This window comes from Cuculus canorus, chromosome 4, assembly GCF_017976375.1.
Source record: "Cuculus canorus isolate bCucCan1 chromosome 4, bCucCan1.pri, whole genome shotgun sequence".
Taxonomy (NCBI): domain Eukaryota; kingdom Metazoa; phylum Chordata; class Aves; order Cuculiformes; family Cuculidae; genus Cuculus; species Cuculus canorus.
The window spans coordinates 24,776,390-24,795,966 of record NC_071404.1 but is presented as its reverse complement, the minus strand read 5'-3'; the positions used below and the strand labels follow the sequence as shown (position 1 = coordinate 24,795,966).

The following is a 19,577-nucleotide window of genomic DNA, read 5'->3' as shown; positions in this document are numbered from 1 at the left end:
AAAGCAGTCATATTTACTGTCAATGTTTTGTACCTGTATTTTTTCCAGTACCCAAAACATGAAAGCCCCAACAACATTAGACAGGTCACATAAGCCACTTTAACGTAATCTGGGCACTAAAAATCTATTCTGTTACAGAACGTATTAATTCATGAATCTTTCAAATTTCACTTAAGTGAGACTTGGTTGTTTGCTTTTTTTAAAAAAATTATTGAGTTATAGCAGATCCATCGGGAAACACAGGGAAAAAGGAATACTATTCAAGATGTATTTTACTCAATATCAAAAATAGTAGAGGGAAGAAAAGCTCGCTCTATTTTTCTTCTCTTTTGCTTAAGCAATCAACAATTGCTCTACATTCGTAAGAGCAAATCAAAGCATAGCGAAAAATAAATAAATTTTTCTTTTTTTTTATCTAAAGAAAAGCTTGGCTAGTTAAAAAATGAAAAGAGTTACCTTTATTACTTAAAGGTCACTTAGGAGAAATGAATGCTTCCCTAAGGGGCATGCAAGTTCACGCACAATCTACTTCGAATGGTAGACAAACAGTACATACTATTAAAATGCTAAGATGTTTAATTTTTGTCATTTTTTTCTTTCTGTAAAGACTTTTACGTTAGTAGAGTTAGGTGATCCCTTTGGACATCCCCTTAGTCATTATTCTTGGTAAAAAAATCCCAAACTTATGATGATTAATTACATGCACAGTGATAGGGCCTGTTTATAGAAATTCAATTAGACTCAACACCATTTTATCACCTTCTAGCTGTCAAGGCAGAACAATATTAAAGTCGGGTAAAGAGAGGCAATAAACTGTTGTATCAAAAACCATAATGATGAATCACAGTAAATCAGAAGTTTCAGTGAATTCAAACAATCTGAAGATGCCCAGCAGAACATTTTTGTTGGGTTTTTTTTTGCTTTTCCTTGTTAACACATCAAGAATCATTGAATAGTCTCCTCATCTTTTTATCACGTAGAAAGCATTAAAAAAAGCATTTAAGAAAACCTAAAAAGTAAATACTTCATTAAAACACAATGGCCAGTGGTTCTTTTTGGTCCCCAAAAAGAACCCAAAAGTCCCCAAAAGTGGTTCTTTTTGGTCCCCAAAAAGAACAAGTCAAACTATCAGATATCCTTCAGCAATCTGAAAAATGTCTTATCGTTCAAAAGACCTAAAATAAACCTTCAGAGCATGCTGACCAAATGAAGGAAAATAATTTGGCATAACCTAACCCCCTAGCCCATGTTTCTTCTTCTGAAGACCCAACTACTACAGTGGACAAGACCCAGCTGAGATCATGGCTGTCATAAAACTGCGAGTTACCAGGAGCTGGCAAGTGCTCCTAGCGGTTTCAGATTACGTAATTCAGATACCGCCCCAGGACTACATACTTCTTACTGCCATCATATCATCTCAATGATACATTGGGCATTCACAAAATTGATTCTGATTTCCATTATAATTTAACTCTAATGACTGTAAATCATTGAATCAGTTCTTGTATGATCAAGATGAGTCCTTAAGATTGTTCTGTCATGTCTTCTGAAATGTGCACACTTGAGGGGAAACAGCCCTTGTACTCAAACACAGATATCCCAGTATTTGCCCAGCTGACGTAACATCTGCCCAGCAACACATTCTTCAGACAGGAAGCAAGATTTCTATCACAATCTCTCTTCTACTGCTCTGAGAACCACAACCTTCTGCTGACCTCTGGGGCAAGTCACAAAGTCTACCTAACTAGTTCCTGCCTAAGGGAACATGTAGATAAAGATTTTTCTGCAATCCAGGAGTTCTTTTCAAAGCTCTTTATCTGGCAGCATGCAGACCACTTCTGTTTACTCTGATTTTTTTTCCAAATAGGCACTTGTACGTTTAGTGATAAAAGCTATCCTCATAGCTTTATATAAAAAATTAAAAAAAAAAAAAATCTTTTATGAAAAAGAAAATCCCAAAATGCTAGAAGAAAACTACAGCAATTCATATTCCCTTTAAAATAAAGCAGGTAAATAAACTTACTGGGGAAAACTTTTTTCCCCCATTTTATCATTAAGACCAGAGCCTGTGATGCACTGAGTAGACCTGCGTTATGCAAGTAAGCCAAGTGCAAAGTAGTTCCTAGTGCAAGAAAGAGAGGTAAAATTCCCATCCCGGTACACTACTTTTTATACCCACCTAAGCCGCAGAGTACAAACAAATATTGCACTGTTATAACTCAAGGTGAATTTTTAGTTAAACCAGCAGGAGCATCCTTTCCTTAATAAATGTAAGTTTATTTATATAATTATAGTTCAGGTTAATTCCTCAGATATTTAAGCTCAACTGACTTACCAGTTTTAAAGAAATAAAGCATTCTCTAAGGACTCTTTCCTAGTTTAATGAATTAAATTCAATTTCCTCATTCACTTAAAATGAACCAAATCTGGCACACAGACAAACTAAATACAAATATTCCAAATACAAATACAGTAACAAAATAAATGAATAGAAATATTCCAGTGCCTTCCAGTACCTGAAAGGGGCTTACAAGAACGCTGAGGAGGGACTTTTTTTTTTTTACAAGGGCATGTAGTGATAGGACGAGGAGGAATGACTTAAATTGGAAGGGGGAAGATTTAGACTTGACATTAGGAAGAAATTCTTCACAATGAGAGTGGTGAGGCATGGGTACAGGTTGCCCAGAGAAGTTGTGGCTGCCCCATCCCTGGAAGTGTGCCAGGCCAGGCTGGATGGGGCCTTAAGCAGCCTGATCTAGTGGGAGGTGTCGCTGCCCATGGAAGGGAGGCTGGAACGAGATGATCTTTAAGCTCCCTTCCAGTATAAACCATTCTATAATTTTATTAAATAATGCCCTGCTGGACAGAAAACAGCTAGGGAAAGACAAATCCTTGACAAACCATGACACTTGTTAGTTAACAAAAGCAATTTGTCTATGAAATAAATGTCTTTATGAACAGCCACTTCAGTCTGCAGGTTGATATTTGAGCAACACTCAAAGGAGGTTCCTCCATTCCTATACATAGGACCTGACAGCAACTAGTGCAGCTGCATATAGAGCTGCTCATAGTGCTGCAATTGCCCGAGTTGTCCCATTGTCCTTGATGTGATGCTGCTCATTTTGCCTTTAATACTGCTAAGCCACTATAGTAGTGGAGTATGAATCACACACTTGTGTAACACGCGCAAAGTCACTCTTCATCTTCACGTGCAAGTTGGTTCTTTCACACCACCACCACTCCAAATGTCATTCCACAAACTGCACCATCACATAATCATGAAAACTAGAAGTCAAACCATGAAAATAAGATGCAATAAAAGAAGGAAGCAAACTCTGGCGTAAGAAGCAGTGATTAATAGTGGATGAGGAGGTTCTGAAAGATGCTCACCCTCAGTGCATCACATACGCTGCCTCTGCACGGCAGAAGGTTGTCTTTTACACAGATGCAACTTACACTCTTGAAAAAAAACGTATTTTTGAAGTATTTTTTAGAGAAATCATATATCACTTACCTCCTTTCATTATCACTTCCTGAAAAATATGGCTCAAAGAATCCCAGATTTGCACTACTATGAATCACACCTGCTGAAATCTCAAACCAGAGCTGACCAAGGTGCTCCTGGTATCTCACTTTATTAATCCACTGCACAGACATCTTTAGCTCAAGAAATTACAATGCAAAGCATGAGAAAATGATGATTTTACAAAATTACTGATTAACTACCAACTTGTCAATAGCAATTACTGAAACCTCTAGGGGTGAGAATCCATTTGAAATGCTAGGGGAGTGCGCTACACGAGCAAATAAGTGGAGAATATTCAAACAAAAAAAGAGAGAAAGAATACACTGTAGTCTTACCTGAGAACAAAAGGATATTTCTTTAAAGCTTTTTTCGATTGCTACTTTTTTTGTGTCAGGACTGATAAGGTAAACTTCAGACTGGCCAATCTAAAAAGAGCAAAATAAACAGCAAGATGATAACAAGTAACATTACACTTCCTTTTTCTCACTATAAATTACATTTTTTTTTTTACCTGCATTTTTAAGCCAATCAGAGTATTATCACTAGAGAAAGGGAGAATACTCAAACAACATTCATCTGGCATTCAGACCTCTGCATATTACTGAACTGAGATTTAGTTTCACATTTGAGACAAGAGACTGAGAAGTATTTAATTAGATGAGAGGAATAATATACCACATGTAACTTACTTTGCACTTAAAAAAATACACCCATACTCCCTCTTCTTATTTTCTGCAGGGTTGGCACATACCACATTCCCAAAAGCTACTTAATTAAAACTGTCCTAAAACTTAAATCTGAGTGTGTTCCTCTACCTGTATCCCACATTATTATTCTTTTTAGGGTTTTATTTCTTTATTTAAAACACACACAGCATTTAAATACTTTAACTCAAACCATAAAAATCAGCTTACTGGAGTATATTTTCAAACTGAACTTAAATCTGTAGGCTATTTGTACAACAGTAAAACAAAAGCTGATGCTAACTTTTAATACGTGAAGTCCATTTTTTAAGGTGAACCTATTGTTTTCAGTTTTTCAGCTACTAGCAACATCTTTGTACCATTTTAAATTCCTCAGATTCTAACACATCAGAAAGTCTACTAAGGACAAGTCTCAGATCAGATTTTAGCAAAGAGAAGAAAAATCTTGACCTGTTCATGAGTATCACTTAGAAAAACCTGCTGAGGCTTCAACCACTACCAAATCCTCAAAGACTCATATAAGATCAGCAGAACCAAAACACTGGCAGTTTCTTAAGGAAGGGGGAAGGAGGGAATCACATGTGTAAATGGATTAAGGGAGAAGTGCCACCTCTGCATGGCTAAAAATGGTCCTATACATTCACCTTCCACTCCTTTCACTTCAACCAGTCATGGCAATCTTCCCCAACACCCTTCTGGTTTCCTTGTATTGTCCCCAGGGCTGACCTCACACATGTTCATGGAGTTATTGTCTCCAACATCTAGTCGGTAATCTCCTCAAGCTCACAGCTGCCTTCCCCTCCCTGCAGCAAGAGGGCCCTTCTCAACTCAGCCCCACACACTCCTTTCACACTTGGTCCCAGGGCAGCAGGGATCATTTTAAGCCAACTGAACAAGGGTAAAAAACCTCACAATACGCATCCCCCACCCCAAAATACAACCAGAAAGAAAATAAAAAAAAAAATAAAACCAAAACGCCTCCCACACACACACACAAAAAAAAACCTCGATCTAAAATCCTAAGAAAATCCTGGCTGGCAAAACAGTTCTTCAGGAAAAGACACGAAAATCTGTCTGAACCAGATCAGAAGAGTCAGCAAATAACTTGTCTGAACACTTTTCACAACTCATACACCAACCTCTGCTACAGTCCTGGGGGAAATCCAAGTAAGAAATTCAACTGAGAAAACAGAAACAACTTTTTTTCCTCAGGATATAAAGTTAAGCATCTTTTAAGCATTTTGTATGTAGCCACACGCAAACTGATGAGCAAAGGTGAAAACCTGTGCATGCTGTATGCACACTGTTAGAACCTGATGAGTGCAGGGGACAGCTAACCAACAAACTCACTTCTGCCATGAGCTGCTAGCTTGTGGATACCGGACACATGAACCAGTGACTTCTCTTCCTTATATTCAGCTTAATTTAGTCTGGCTGAATGGCAAAAGAATACAACTGTGCATACTAAATAGTAGTTTCCCAGGCAAAAAGCAACCCAGGATAGAAAGCCACATCAGCAGAGCCACAGTTTGGAAATGAGCCTGTAAGCAGGTGACTGAAGTTATATTCAGGCTGAAGCTGCAAGTGTCTTTGAGAATTCTTGCATTTACTTAAGATAAATTAAAAATGTATTCTCTTGAGTAAGAGGATGTGGGCCTAAGCAGTCCAACTATAATCTCCCTACCTCTAAAAATATATGCCATGAATTAATAATAGAGTCATAATTTGCTTAAAATCAGGCATTACTATAAAGGGCCTCTATATTTTCTGTGTGAAATATGTGGCTAGAGTAAAAAAGTAAACCTGGAATTGTTTTTACTGGAGTACAAAATTTCTCTCCACCTTGTTCCACTTCTCTTGCCTGCTATGACTAAGTGGAAGTTTTAAATCAGGTATAGTTAACTACACCTCTGTGTTACTATTTACAGATATAACACTTTAGCAATGCTTCTTAAGCAGCACTTCTCTTCCTGCCGCCCCCCTCCAAAAAACCTGCTGTAACTGCACCCACTCCACTCTTACTGTCTTTTAAAACTCCCAGCCCTAACATCAGCTGACAGATCTGAGACAACCTTATGATAACCAGCCATTGCACTGGCCCAGGTCTGTGTTACATTTATAAGACATAAGATACATAAAATATGTTATAATCTTAGTGACAGATAAGTTATATAAGAGAGGCAAACAATACATTCCCTACTTGTTTCTCAGGCCTTGAAAAATACTTTTGCTGCTAACCTACCAAGGCAAGGGCATTGCTAAGCCATAGAAAAGCAGAGCAGGAGTGGAAGCTGGTGTAGAGCAGCCTAGGAACTTACTACTCTACATCATTACACAGACACACTGGCAGCAGGAACAACTTTATGAATTATGCTGCTTATCATGGGACATAAAGCCTACTAGTCCCCAATCATGGTCTGGTCCTTCTGCTCTAGTTACAAGTAACTCATTCACCTGGAAATTTATTTCTGCTGTTAACAGTGTACATACCATTTTGCAATTGTGTAACTGCCTACTAACTTGCTCTCTTTAGAAGTCAAATGTTTCAGGTGGTGCTGTTTTAATCTATTTTACACAAGCTTATTGTGACTATGTTAAAACAATTTACTTCAGCAATGTTTTCTAGAGAAATAGGCAAGTTTAGTTTAAGCTCTGGTAATTGCAATTAAGGTATTAAAGAAGTAACCGCCATCTGTCAGAACATCTGCTTTGGTGTTTGCCACTCCAAACTCCAAGATGTGAAAATGCCACCAAGAGCTGCAAATCTTGCTTTACCGTAAACAACATTGTCCGGTTTTCTTCAATGTCTGTTGGCTGCACAACACTGTGTCCACAGATAAGCTGACTTTTTAGGTTCAGTGAAATTGCATCTTCTTCAAAAGACCTGATGAAGCTGTTGCTCCTGTGGCTTCCCTCTTGCAAATCCTTCTTAAAAGCAAAGGAACGAAGCCCAGGCTGAGAAAACGATTTCCTAATTGGCCTTTTCTCCTCCTCTTCACCGACCAAGGGCTGGAAGACCGACCGAAATTTGCTGCTGAAAGAGAAGCCTCCCAAGTTATTGGCAGTTTCATGTTGTTGGGATGATAAGTTGAAATCTGATTTTTTTGTACAACTTGCACGATTAAATTTCTCAATGCATTCATCTATGAGAGCTGGAGGTGCATTTTTATGTGCTACTGTCACCCGTCCACAGAACAACACCTCAAACTTTTTGGCAAAAGGGTCTTCAACATCTGAGAGACTATTCTGAAACTCTTCTTGACGAGCAATTTTTCCAGCTTGTCGAATAGAGCTTATAATCTCAGGCACCTAAAAGATGGGAAAAAAGTTACACAACATTAGTATCTCAGGCTTTATGACAAACAAATAGCAACATTAAGAGATGCTCCTTGCTGCTGTCTGGAATGGCTAATTTGGTTTTGTTTTCTGAAAGACCAGTTGAAATTATCTTGTATTTGTCCAACAGACATTAGAGAAGTCAAACTAGATGAATCGCTTGTTTGTCTCCCTGACAGGGGTTCACCATCATCAACACTTTGACAAAGAGCTTCATCTCTTGTAATGCTGTGCAGTTTAATACTTTTGCACATGAAGGAACCAGTATAATACAACAAACTGAAACTCAAAACAGAAGATAAAAATACTTCAGAAAGCATAAGAAAAGCCCCAGACTAATTAACTGGGGAAGTTATTTAATCTCTGTTAGTTTTTACTCCCTTCTCCTTCTCATGCATTCGTATCATGTAGGTTAATGAGTCTCTTGGAAATGTGCTTTCACCTTCACTGTAAATAGTTGGTTTTTTTAAAGAAATATACTCATTCTTTTAGATATTCAGTTTTAGTCTACCATCCTAGATAACACTCTCAATTTACATACCTTCCACATACAGTATCACTTGCAGGGCATGTGTATGAGGGTGCAGTCTGCCACAGCCCACAGATGTTATAAGTAGAAACAAACCCCAAATTGCCATCTGATCCGATTTTAAGTAACAGCAAAGGGTCACAGTTTCTGATTTGTTTGTAAGGTGGGAATATGCATACACTATCTGCTAAGCCACTGCAAGGCCGATGCTTGGTTACATCCCTCTATTTTGGCCTAGCAGATTGAGGTTCTTCTCCAGCATGTGCTGCAGCTGTAATGACAAATGTGGGGGCACCATGTATGATTAAAACAAATAATTTTGCCAACTTTTTAATTTCCTCAAATATCTTTGAAAAAAATCCATGCGAAGCATGCCAGTTTCCTGATAGAACAAATTTCCTCTGTCAAGCATCAGCTGGAGCTTCCTTACTTACAAATATTTGGTTGCAGATAGTACGGAAGGAAGCCTGGGAGCAACAGACTAAAACAGCAGCCCCGACGAACCAACTATCCCATGAGAAAAGCCATCCCTAAACCTAAACAATGCTTTGGACTTCTGTCTTTTTCAGACATTTTTATGGTTATCTAACACTTGGGAGGAAAAAAAAAGGACTTGGAGGAAAAAACCTGTTGAACAGTGAAAACTGAATGGTTATATTCTGGGTGCTCATAAAGATCTCAGTAGGATTCTTTTTATAGAAAAGGAAACACAGATACACAGACAGGGATAGATGGATATGTAGATACACACACATGCCTATACATACAGCTAGTAGATTTTAGACAATAAGTAACAGATTACAATAAATGACTCAGGAAGCATTACTTCACCCTTCAGCACAAGACGTGAGTCATCAGCTAATGACCCAGCAAAGACAACGGGGTAGAGGTAAGAGAAGCAGGGTCATGACTTCAGAAGTCTGTTCTCAGCTAGGTCACGAGCCAGTTGGAAAGCCTTGGGCTCAGGCAGCTTCGTGCCCGACTGTTCAATCATACACAAGAAGAACATAAGGGTATAACGAATCTTTATTACCTCAAACAATATGCATTTGCTCCACAGCGAGCTCAAGGTTCACCTCAGTTTTATATATCTAATACTCCTTCGAAGAACCAATTTTTAGTCACGTAACATATGAGGATGACAGTGAAACATAAAAAAAGACAAAGTGTCTTTTACAAGTACCAGCTGCCTTCCACGCTACACTTACTGAAAAACACTGACTCCTCTGTTCTTGCTTATTAACATAAAAAAATTAGCCTGCTAATATAATTTTATTACTTCTGATGAGGCAATCGATGCAATGTTGCTCTAGGAGAAGCAGCAAATTACAACCTCACTTTTCCTATAATCCTTGCATATGTTAAACATTAGTTCTCTTTTCATTAGTAAAGACACGATGCCATAATGAATGAGAAAAACACAAAATACGTATTCCCCCAGAACTGAGCTTGGCCTTTTCATCAAGATTTGTGCTCTTTTTATCTACCTGTACTGTTCTATGCCTTTTATGCAAGTATCTAGAAATAAAGAAACCACACTCTCCCATGTGTCCTCTGACCCTCTGTTCCTCAGCAAACACACCTGGATGCTGAGGAAATGAACATCAAGTAAATATTAGTTTAAAAAAAAGTATATATAAAAATAAAAAATCTGTGAAATGTAAATAAATATGTAAATGTATTATAATTATTTCAAATTATTAAAATAAATAATGTAGACTCTATCCTGCCAAACGTGTTAACCACAGCTAGAATTTTTACAGATTAAGAAGCATGCCACTGGGTGAACAGCAACCACACCTCTTGCAAGCCTCCTGCAATTAATTAAGACAAACTGAATCAGTTTTTATGGCTCTTCAATTTGTACCAAAAATCAGCAAGGATCACATTGCTCCTGAATTAAATTAATGCTGCTTGGAGTTTTTTAAAGGTTGTGGGGTTATCTCTGAAGATACAAAAAAAAAAGTCTTTTTTTTAAAATTGTAAGAGTGGCCAGAGGCTGGCACAGGTTGTTCAGAGAGGTTGCAGAGTCTCCATCCATATAGATTAGCAAACTCTAACTGGACACAGCCCTGAGCAACCTGCTGTATGTGATCCTGCTTTAAGCAGGGGGCTGAACTAGATGACCTGCAGAGGTCCCATCCCATCTCAGCTTGGTGATTCAGATACAAACATCTCCTATATAAGTACCTCTTATACAAATATGTCTACTAATCTGAACTTGCTAAGACAGTGGGGGAGAGACTGCTGCAAACATGTATGATTTCTTCCTGCTGCAGAAATTCTCTTTCCTAGCATAATTCTATTCTTAAGTGTTTTCTGAGCTGTTTCTCAGAGTAAATACGTAATTAGTGGATAAAGATTATTTCTGTAATCAGAATAAAAACTGCTGATGACGTAAAATTATGTCCTTAAAACCACAGAACTAAATGTAAAACAAGAGCATAAGCAGCCAGAAAACTTAACCAAATGCAAAACGCTACCTTCCCATCATTCACTCTGGGCCAAACAGGACTGATAAACAGAAGATGAAATGTATTAGGAAGTTTATACACTTAGAATGTCTGAATTAGATACAGAAGATGTCTCTATAACTGTTAAAACTAACAATGGGCTGTTGTAATTTTTGCTTTGTTGGTAAAATATACCATCTTATTTCTGCTATGATGAGAATGTTTATTTTGCAGAGACAAAGCAGGGAACTGAAGTGCCGAGTATACTTGTGACTTAACTCTTGGGTAATGAATCAAAACCCAAAGCAACACCTACAACTTCCTAATGCATGTTAGTTGGTTACCAGACAAACAGCTACAGCTTCTACACCATGCACCAAATCATAAGAGAATGCAGTAATTTTTAAGCACGCAGGTTTGCTGCATCTGAAGAACAAGGAACAGTATGCACTTCTCTTTACAGAAAGAAAAACTGCAGTTGCATTATCTTCCCCATGCAACCAGAAATCACCCTGCAAGTTTACACACAAGCATGCAGTAAGCTGTAAATGTCTTTAGATCATCAGTGAGTTTGACAGAGGGCGTGTAACTAATGAAAAAAGCCAAGTGATGGCTGAATGCAACAGCTGCATTTGGACTGAAAACAGATTCCCTGTTTCTTTAATACGCATTAGGTAGGAAAGTAAGGCATGACACAGAAAAAGAACTGTTGAGAAACACATTGACTGGCCAGGACTGCGGGTGGAAACAAAAGTGGGATGATTTACTATTTTAGATGCTACACAGTGTTTATACCTACAGTATAAACATATCAGTTCATACCTCCCAGTTCTTTCATAAGTCTGCAGGTCATTGGAGGGCTCAAGGACAGGCTTAACTATTTCAAGGGAGAAGGTGGTTTTGTTTTATATTAAACAGACCTGTGCTGTCAGGAACTGGTCTTATACAGCAGACAAATGATTGAAGACTGAAAACCATCAGAGTAAGATTTGACTTGAACCCCAGAACGTCCCACACAAACATGGCTGGGACAGAGCCTTAACATTCTTTCACAAAGCTCTTGAAACAAGTAGCTATTTTGATAAGCAAGTTTTGCCTCTCTAATCAAGCGTGAGAGGACATTTGAATTATCCTTAAGAGGTTCTACTTGCCTTTTTTTCTAACCATAGCAGGCTCAATAAAATATGTCAAGGAGTCTAACATAGCGTTTGCTGTTAATATCTTTCCTTCTTTGCTTTACTACAGAGTGCTGCTACAAGAGACATAGGGTCCACAGCTATATACCTTGGGAGAAGCCATCTAGTTGTATCAGGATAGATGGCAATATTTTTGTCATCCATAAGGTATTTATAATCATGGAATACTTCGTAAAAATAGTAGAACAGAAGAAATGAAAGTAATTTTGAAGACATACATCACATATATAAAAAGATGATACAGTGAAGTATTTATTTGCATTTTTAAAAGACTGCATAAAATCTTGATTCTGGTAGTTTGATATGTACTAAAAAGCAGCTGGCCAGTTTTCAGCACACTTCTAGCAAAACAGCTATGCAGTAATAAAACGGAGATCAAGGCTTTCCATCCTCATTACTCCTTAAACTCACACTAGTGGCCAACTAACTTTTCTGAACAGTCTTCTCCACCCAATGGATTTAAAACCTGGCATTTTTTTGATCTACAGCATTTTAATTTAGATTTCACTAGGGATGGTTTTTGTTATTTTTTTTTTAATGTCTCATTTAACCAGAAAACTTCTGGATATTGGTTGAGAAAGGAGAAGTCAGATCACAAAACCAGAGGGCTGGGAGTGGTAGCCAGACTAGCAGCCAGTGGGGCTAACCACACCGCAGGTGTACTGCTTGGAAAGGACAGTGAACCAGACCGGCAACAGCAAGACAGAGATGTTGCTTTGGTCTTGATAAGGAAAGCTCAGTCACTGAATAATATTGCCCTAGACATATGAAAGGAAAATCGAAGATATGTACGTCTACGTGCAGGCATGGTTTCCTTAGTTAGGTTTGAATGGGCATTACAAAGAGAATGGGACAAGTGAGGGTGATGGGGCCAAGACTCAGATTTTGCAGGGATGCAAGAAGCTGATAAACAAGAGCGCACTAAAATTCAAAGAATATTCAGTGTGGGGCAGAAGAGAGTCATCTGTTTAAATCCAGTTCTTTTTGCTGTGGAGCATGGCGCATGAGCGACACTAGTGTTCTGTGAGATGAGTGACACAGCTCCACATAGCCAACGTGTACTCTAACAGCTCACAGGTTATCATAAAAAGCCATAAAGTTGACTCGATTTCCCACATATGCGGACTGCTGCCTCCAGAAGATTGCTCAGTACTGCAGACTGACGCCACAAGTACTGTATGCCACTTTCAAAGTATCACATTCCTTTCAGTATTAGGGAGAAATCTCATCTCAAGAACCTTCCTCCTCAGTTAATTGAAAAGGTTATACTTTTTGCAGTCATGTGAGTTGGAGAGCACTCCATGGCGTTTAAACAGGGACAAAAAGGTTTTCTTTCTGAAAAAAAACAATATTTGCAGAATCTGTTTATAGAGTATTGTAAACAAGTTCAAAAATAGAACACAATTGTACTTGGTGTTCCAGTGAAGCTGGACTACTCTATTTTTTGGTGGTGCTTCCTCCCCAAGAGAGATGTATCATGTTGCTGATACATTGTCAGGCTTTCTTCCACAAGCTCTCAAGACACACCTTACTTGAAGCCCAAAACACAACAACCTGGCTACTTTGCATAAGCGAACTGCCATATCTCAGACTGCTGCTTACTTTTGGATCCCTTTCCATAAAAATGCATGATCCAAAACTAAACCAAAGCTCACAGAAGGCCTCTGTGAAGAATATCAATGTTGAAAACCTGTCCTTCACTTACAGATTGCCTGCAAAACTCTGTTTCCACTGCAACTGCCAACATGGGCTGTAGGAATGCATCAGCTGTAGAGTGGGGTTACAGACCAAGTACCCTACCACTGGTAGTCCTGCAATACCATCCTACGTAGCACTACTTTATTTGTTCATGCTTTTGATCACCTTAACCACATCTCATTTCTTCATTTAAATGCTGGCATCTTTATTAGCTGTTCTCTCATCACTAACTGCTACAGGGCAGCCAAGCATGCTCCTTGTGTTGACAGCCAATAGTGAATTCGCATGACCCAACACAAAAGCCAAGACCTCACTACCCTTTTGAGATAAAATTGCATGTTTAGTCTTCAAATAAAGAAGAGCTACCAAGGCATAGACAAAAGTTGCCATCAAGATAAACGGAGCTATGGGATCACTCTTGAAAGCCAACCCAGAGCTAGGCTAAGGTGCTGCTGTAGAAACACTTGTAAGTGCCTCCAGATTATGAAAATACCACGATGCTTCTCTCTGCTGATAAAAATTCTCATGGTTATGTCCTGTCCCAAATCCATTACAGACATCCAACAGCAGATCTGTAGATTTGCAGCCTGTGTCAACAACTTTATTTTGATTACCTCCATTCAGCACAATTACCTGGCCGATGCAGGCACAGCTAATTAATCTCAGAAGCAGTGCTCATTTAGGAAAACCTTGGTAACTAAAGAGTAAGAGCTGAAATTCATCCTTCTGTTCCTTCCCCACTAGCCATAACAGTATGATCAACAATTCACTACAGCTGCAGTCTGACTATTTACCTGTATCACCTGGTTTATTTAAGGCCATATAACAGCAACCAGTATCCAAGTCCTACAGGATGCCTGATAGGAGTTTGAAAATACTGATGACACAATTGTTGAACAAGAGAAGAAATTTAGAGATCTTCATTAATTTGAGTCTCAGTCTCAAGACTCTTCTTATTCCAGTGCAAGAAAGCAATAAAATAAAAAAATAAAAAAAATCACATCATGGAAAAGATACAGTGCCAAACTGATTGAAAATGGAAGATATTCCAGACAATTGCTAAAATAGTAATGATGGTCTTCCATCAGTAGAGTCAGAGCAAGCTAGCTGTACCGATGGGCAAAAAATTATAAACCACCAAACAGACATGGCCTCAGTGCCTTTCCAAAGTGTCTGTATGATAGTGCAATATGTGAAGAGCTGTCTCCACTAAAAAAAATACACCAATAAAAGTGTATACAAAGATTTTCAATAATATATGTTGCCCCATGATCATGAGCATTTCTGGAGTTCCTACCATTTATTTGTATTGCCACTTAATAAATATAAAATTTGACCCACATATAATTTGAGGCCGAATAAAGTACTAACAATACACACACAAAAATTCAGAATCTGTTCTCTTTTCAGGGTTGTAGAATTGCTATTTTAAGCCCACCCAGTCTCTTGCAATAGTAAATTCTCTCTTCTTCCTTTTTTGTTCTTCCACTCTCCCCACAAGTTAAGGCTGGGTTTCTTTAGAAAAAGGCAAATCAGATGGACAACTACCAGCCACTGAATTGCAGCTAAGCTGGACAGTTCATGCCGTCACATTCCTGTTGATACCAAAAATACTGGCAAATAAACTCTCTAATACTCATTCTGGAGTGTTAGAAAGCAAGCATCCTTTATCACAGCACTGGACGCATGGGGGGATAATTCCACCAATCATGCATATTGAAACAAGAGCTGCTTAAAGAAATATTTCCCATCTACATGTGTATATATAACATTTCCCAGAAATCTCATGCATATTCTATTACTTCCATAGTCTAACTTCGATGTTATTACGAACTTCATAACAGCCAAATTCTACCATGAGTTTTTGGTTCAGGTTGTGGGTAACTATGAGTTTTAATGCAGGCCTCTTGTACATAATCGTCTAAAACTCCAAAGCACTTCCACAAATCTCCTTTTCCATGGCTTGCATTTGAAGAGATTGGAAGCTGTAAAAAAGCCCAAAGAAACAAAGCCAGCATGAAATATTTAGTGTTAGCCATCCAAATTTCCATGGCAACAGCTTCAGTGAGTTCACCTCATTGGTACTACAGCAGCAGACCAATGGTCCAGTAAATGTAGAGAGGCAACTATTAAGATCTAATGAAAGTAAGACATTTGGTTACAGTAGTCCTTGAAATAAACACACAAGCCCCCTAAAATGTTTGACTGAAAAAGAAAGAGGCCATTTAGTTTAGCTCAGCTTTGTCATTTTCAGCAGCTGGGAGTGTGCCTGGGTAACTATGTGCAACTAGTCTTTTCTCTCCAAACCTGCAATTTCATAGAATATCTGTACCTGAAAATCCTGTTTGGCTGCCACATATCAAAGGTTCCCCCTGGAAAACACATACGTTTTTGACTACAGTGATGATGCTGTAAAGGCACAAACAGAAGCATTCACGTGTCCAAAGCCAACAACTTTGGAGTTGGGAAGAAGGTTGCAAATATGTCAACTAAAATGAATTTTTGGTTTGCTTTGGTTGTTGGTTTTTGGTTTTGTTTTTTTTTAATGTGACCAATAATGTGCACGAACACTGCCCTGAGAATGGAAGGCAATACATGTTTTTAGCCCTTCTCTACAGTGCTTCAGTTAGTGACAGACCGAAATCCAGCTCAGAGAAGCTCTGGACAACCTGTCAGGCCTGAAATTCTCAGAAAGCCAAAAGGTCAACATCCCACTAGAGAAAAAATTCTCCAGTGGGCTCCCACTCCTTGTACCAAGGCCATTTACTGGAAAGGTGTGAGTATGCTATTCATCCAGCTTCTCTAACTAGATTCTCAAGTATTACATAGGTATGACTACTTCACTCTTTTAATTGGGACCAGAAATGTGTTTGAGAGTGGATTCTCCCATTCCACTTCTTGTGGGACAGACTGCATTGCAGAGCTTTCTTGAAGTGACTGAACCGACACCCATTTAAAAGGAACTAAACATTCATTTTGTGACACATTTCACTGCAAACATCCTGTTCGTGGCACCAAATTAGGGCTGGCCCATTGTGAAACTCAATTCCCTGAACCAGGTATCCAACCTTTCTTTACCACCAGCAGTTCTGCTTGAACAATCTGTTGCTGCACGCTACTTACCAACACAGCCACAACCTACCAGTGATTTCATCCAGGCTAGTAACCACAGCTTTCAAACACACCTGGCCAGCTGATATGGGAATACTGGCCTGACCTTTTGGGAACTTGCAGACAGAAGTGAAAAGGAGTAGCAGAAACCCCACCATTATGCTCTAGCGTGCTTTGACAGGGCAAAGGTGCCTGAACCTCCCTCTTGCTTCTCAGTAATCAAACTATATTTTTCAGAAACATTTTACTTTAAATCTCTCCTACTAAAATTTTGTATTTATGCATAACCCATCTCAGGATTTGTTACTGTAATTTGGTTAAAAAGTAAGAATAATTGAAAACAACTCACATACAACTCTGTAGAAATAACTCTGTGATAAAACCAATAGATGGTGGTTAATAATGTCTTTCCTTGCTTTAGCTTCTGCTCTCTGAGTTCCACCTGCTCTTCCTAGCTCTACTGTCTCACCTCCCCATGAAAATTAGTAAGCAGGCTCCTATTTGGGCACGTTTCTTGACATATTTTGTGTATCTTTATTGATATACCAATATGTAAAATACTAATAAAACCGAGGCTGAGGTATTTTTTCCCCTCAGTCACTGCCACACAAGTATATGAACTTGAACAGTTACGTTGTAAAGGTTTCTAATTTTTTTAAAAAATATATATTATAGTCAAGCTGTAATTCAATTAACAGTATTTCTGTAGAAGACTTACTTGCTAAGTTATCAGTCAAATTTTGTATACCATACACAAGCTAAGCTCCTTCAACTTTAAGAAGTCTTTTAAATCACTTTATTCTAAAATCTTAAGTATTTATTAGTTGGCACAGTAAAAATGTTCCAACATTCTCTTAAGGCAGAGGTTTTGCAGAAATACTGCAGCTTCTATATTCAGAATGATGGGAAATTACAAACTGGAATTGTCTGGCAGCTCTGTGAGCTGATCCCTGAAGAAAGAGGCGATTTGCCCAACTTTTACCTTAAAGATATTTCTACTTGGACAATCCAGAGCCAGAAACATCTCTGATGCATGTAAAAGATTGCTTCATTAGAGCAACCTTCCAAAAAATCAGGCCACAATGTGAAACAGAATTTTAGATCATGAAATATAAGGCAAATAAAGTTAAGCTGCAGTGCACCATATATACGTATGGCAAAAACCCAAATTAACCCTTAGTTACTCCATCCACCTCTGATGAGACCTGGAGTTTCTCTCAAACCTGCAGGATCTATTAAGATTTTTGCTATCTGTTTGGCCCCAAAAATGTTAACTACATGAAGAAATCATGAGCACTGATTTCCAGAGAGCTTTTCAGCAAAGCAGCTTTTGACTGAAGTCTAAAGTTCTATTTTGAGATGCAGAAAGGAGGACCTGCACAAAACAGCAAGCTCAGCTACCTTGTCAGTCTTGGCCTGTTGTTATATCTGAAGGTCAACAAGAACCCAAAAGTAGATACTCATAAGAAATTTATTCAGAAAGGCATAAATTATTCAAGAGAAAAACTTCTATAATCTGCAATCTAAATGGCCAGGAATCTCACTATGGAAAGTTCTACTCCTTACTAAGTACCTGTAATGCACCTTACAAATGCAGAGGATACTGCCCTACTACATCTGCCCAGCCACATAAAAGCCATGTGAGTCAGACCGTATTCTGATCCTCTCCCATCAAAATGGGGACGTCTAGGCAGAGCGGGTGCAATTCAGGGCTGGTGTGCACAAAAAGAAGTGGAAGGACAAAGGAGAAAAGTGAACAGCTCCAAAGGGAAGTGCTGAGTAACAGAGGGGTTTCACCACTGAACTGAGTTCATTTCAAATGCCGAACACATATTCCTCAGTCATCACCCAGACCCCCGTGGGGGAAGGTGAAGAGTGACTGGCATACAGAAAACCGTGTGTGTCAACTGCTAGGAGCTTTGTGATAATCTGCACTTATCTGAAAGCTGCAATTGGTAACAACATTTTTTCCCCAAACAAAACTGATCTGGAGAAACAAACCGAGGAGCAACCTAGTGTTCTCTGTCAGGTGCATTACGTGAACTCGGGCACCAAAATCCAGCTCTGGCAGAAATCTCAACTTTCTCTTTGCTGCATTGCCGCATCCGGCCTGGGAGACAAGTGAGGGTCTGTCCCTCCAGCCCCACCCACAGCCTAAGTGGCCTCAAGAAGATTCATCTACAAGTTAAACTGCAACATTTGAGCCTTCTCTCCCCAATGATTCCCAGTTCTTCCCTGACACTAGTTCTCTATTACCGCTCTGATCCCTGACACACTGTCCAAGTACTCAAATTCATTTACAAAAAGGGGTTTGGGGAGTAAATGCACAAACAGGGGTCATACACCATAGGATAGCACCACTATTCATTCATTTCCCCAAATAATTTACCATCTCAAAAGACAGGCTTAAACTAAGACAGGCTTAATAAACTTCAACGTTTATCAGGCTTTAGATAGTGTTAAAATGTCTGGTTGTGAGGGCTTCTTAAGATACCAAATCTTGCTTCATTCAGCTAAAATACAAGTCATTGGTGGGATTAAAGACACCCAAAGGTGTTCAATTTTGCTGGAAGCTGTAGGGAATAAAGGAAAGAGGCAAGTCAGTTGAGATGGAACAAAACACACTCATAAATAAGTGTGATAGACCCTAAAACAGACCAGGAAAAAAACCCCAAGACTGTCCTTCCAGAACATTTGTAAATAGGAAAAAAAGGAGAGGGCATTTCTCAGACTTCATGATTTTCAGCCTCTTATTCCTTTTCCATCTCATCCAGAAGGCAAATTAATTTCATTTGTAGCCTCTGACCTATACCAAGAAGTCAATTGTTACTCCCACCCATTCTCACCCCAGAGGTCTGTTAGGCACTCTATACAGAAAACAGTAGAAAAAATGGCAAAACATTAGCAAGATCAATTTGAACACAGCATAATAAGGTACGAGTCCAAGAAAAATAAGTGGCATTTCCAATATCACTATAGTTACTACTTCGGTAATGCTTCATGGCACAAGCCAAGTAACCAAGC

General features: G+C 38.8%; 1 protein-coding gene across 7 annotated transcripts in view; it reads right to left on the bottom strand.

Moving 5' to 3' along the window:
* Nucleotides 1–19,577, bottom strand: part of TBC1D1 (TBC1 domain family member 1) — a 104,018-nt gene that overhangs the window by 48,846 nt on the left and 35,595 nt on the right. For all 7 annotated transcript variants that reach the window (XM_054065447.1, XM_054065449.1, XM_054065446.1 and 4 more), the window contains 2 exons: nucleotides 7,006–7,539; nucleotides 3,862–3,951 (listed from right to left, as the gene is read on the bottom strand). In XM_054065447.1, coding sequence (XP_053921422.1) covers nucleotides 3,862–3,951; nucleotides 7,006–7,539 — 624 coding nt within the window. The remainder of the gene's footprint in view (nucleotides 1–3,861; nucleotides 3,952–7,005; nucleotides 7,540–19,577) is intronic.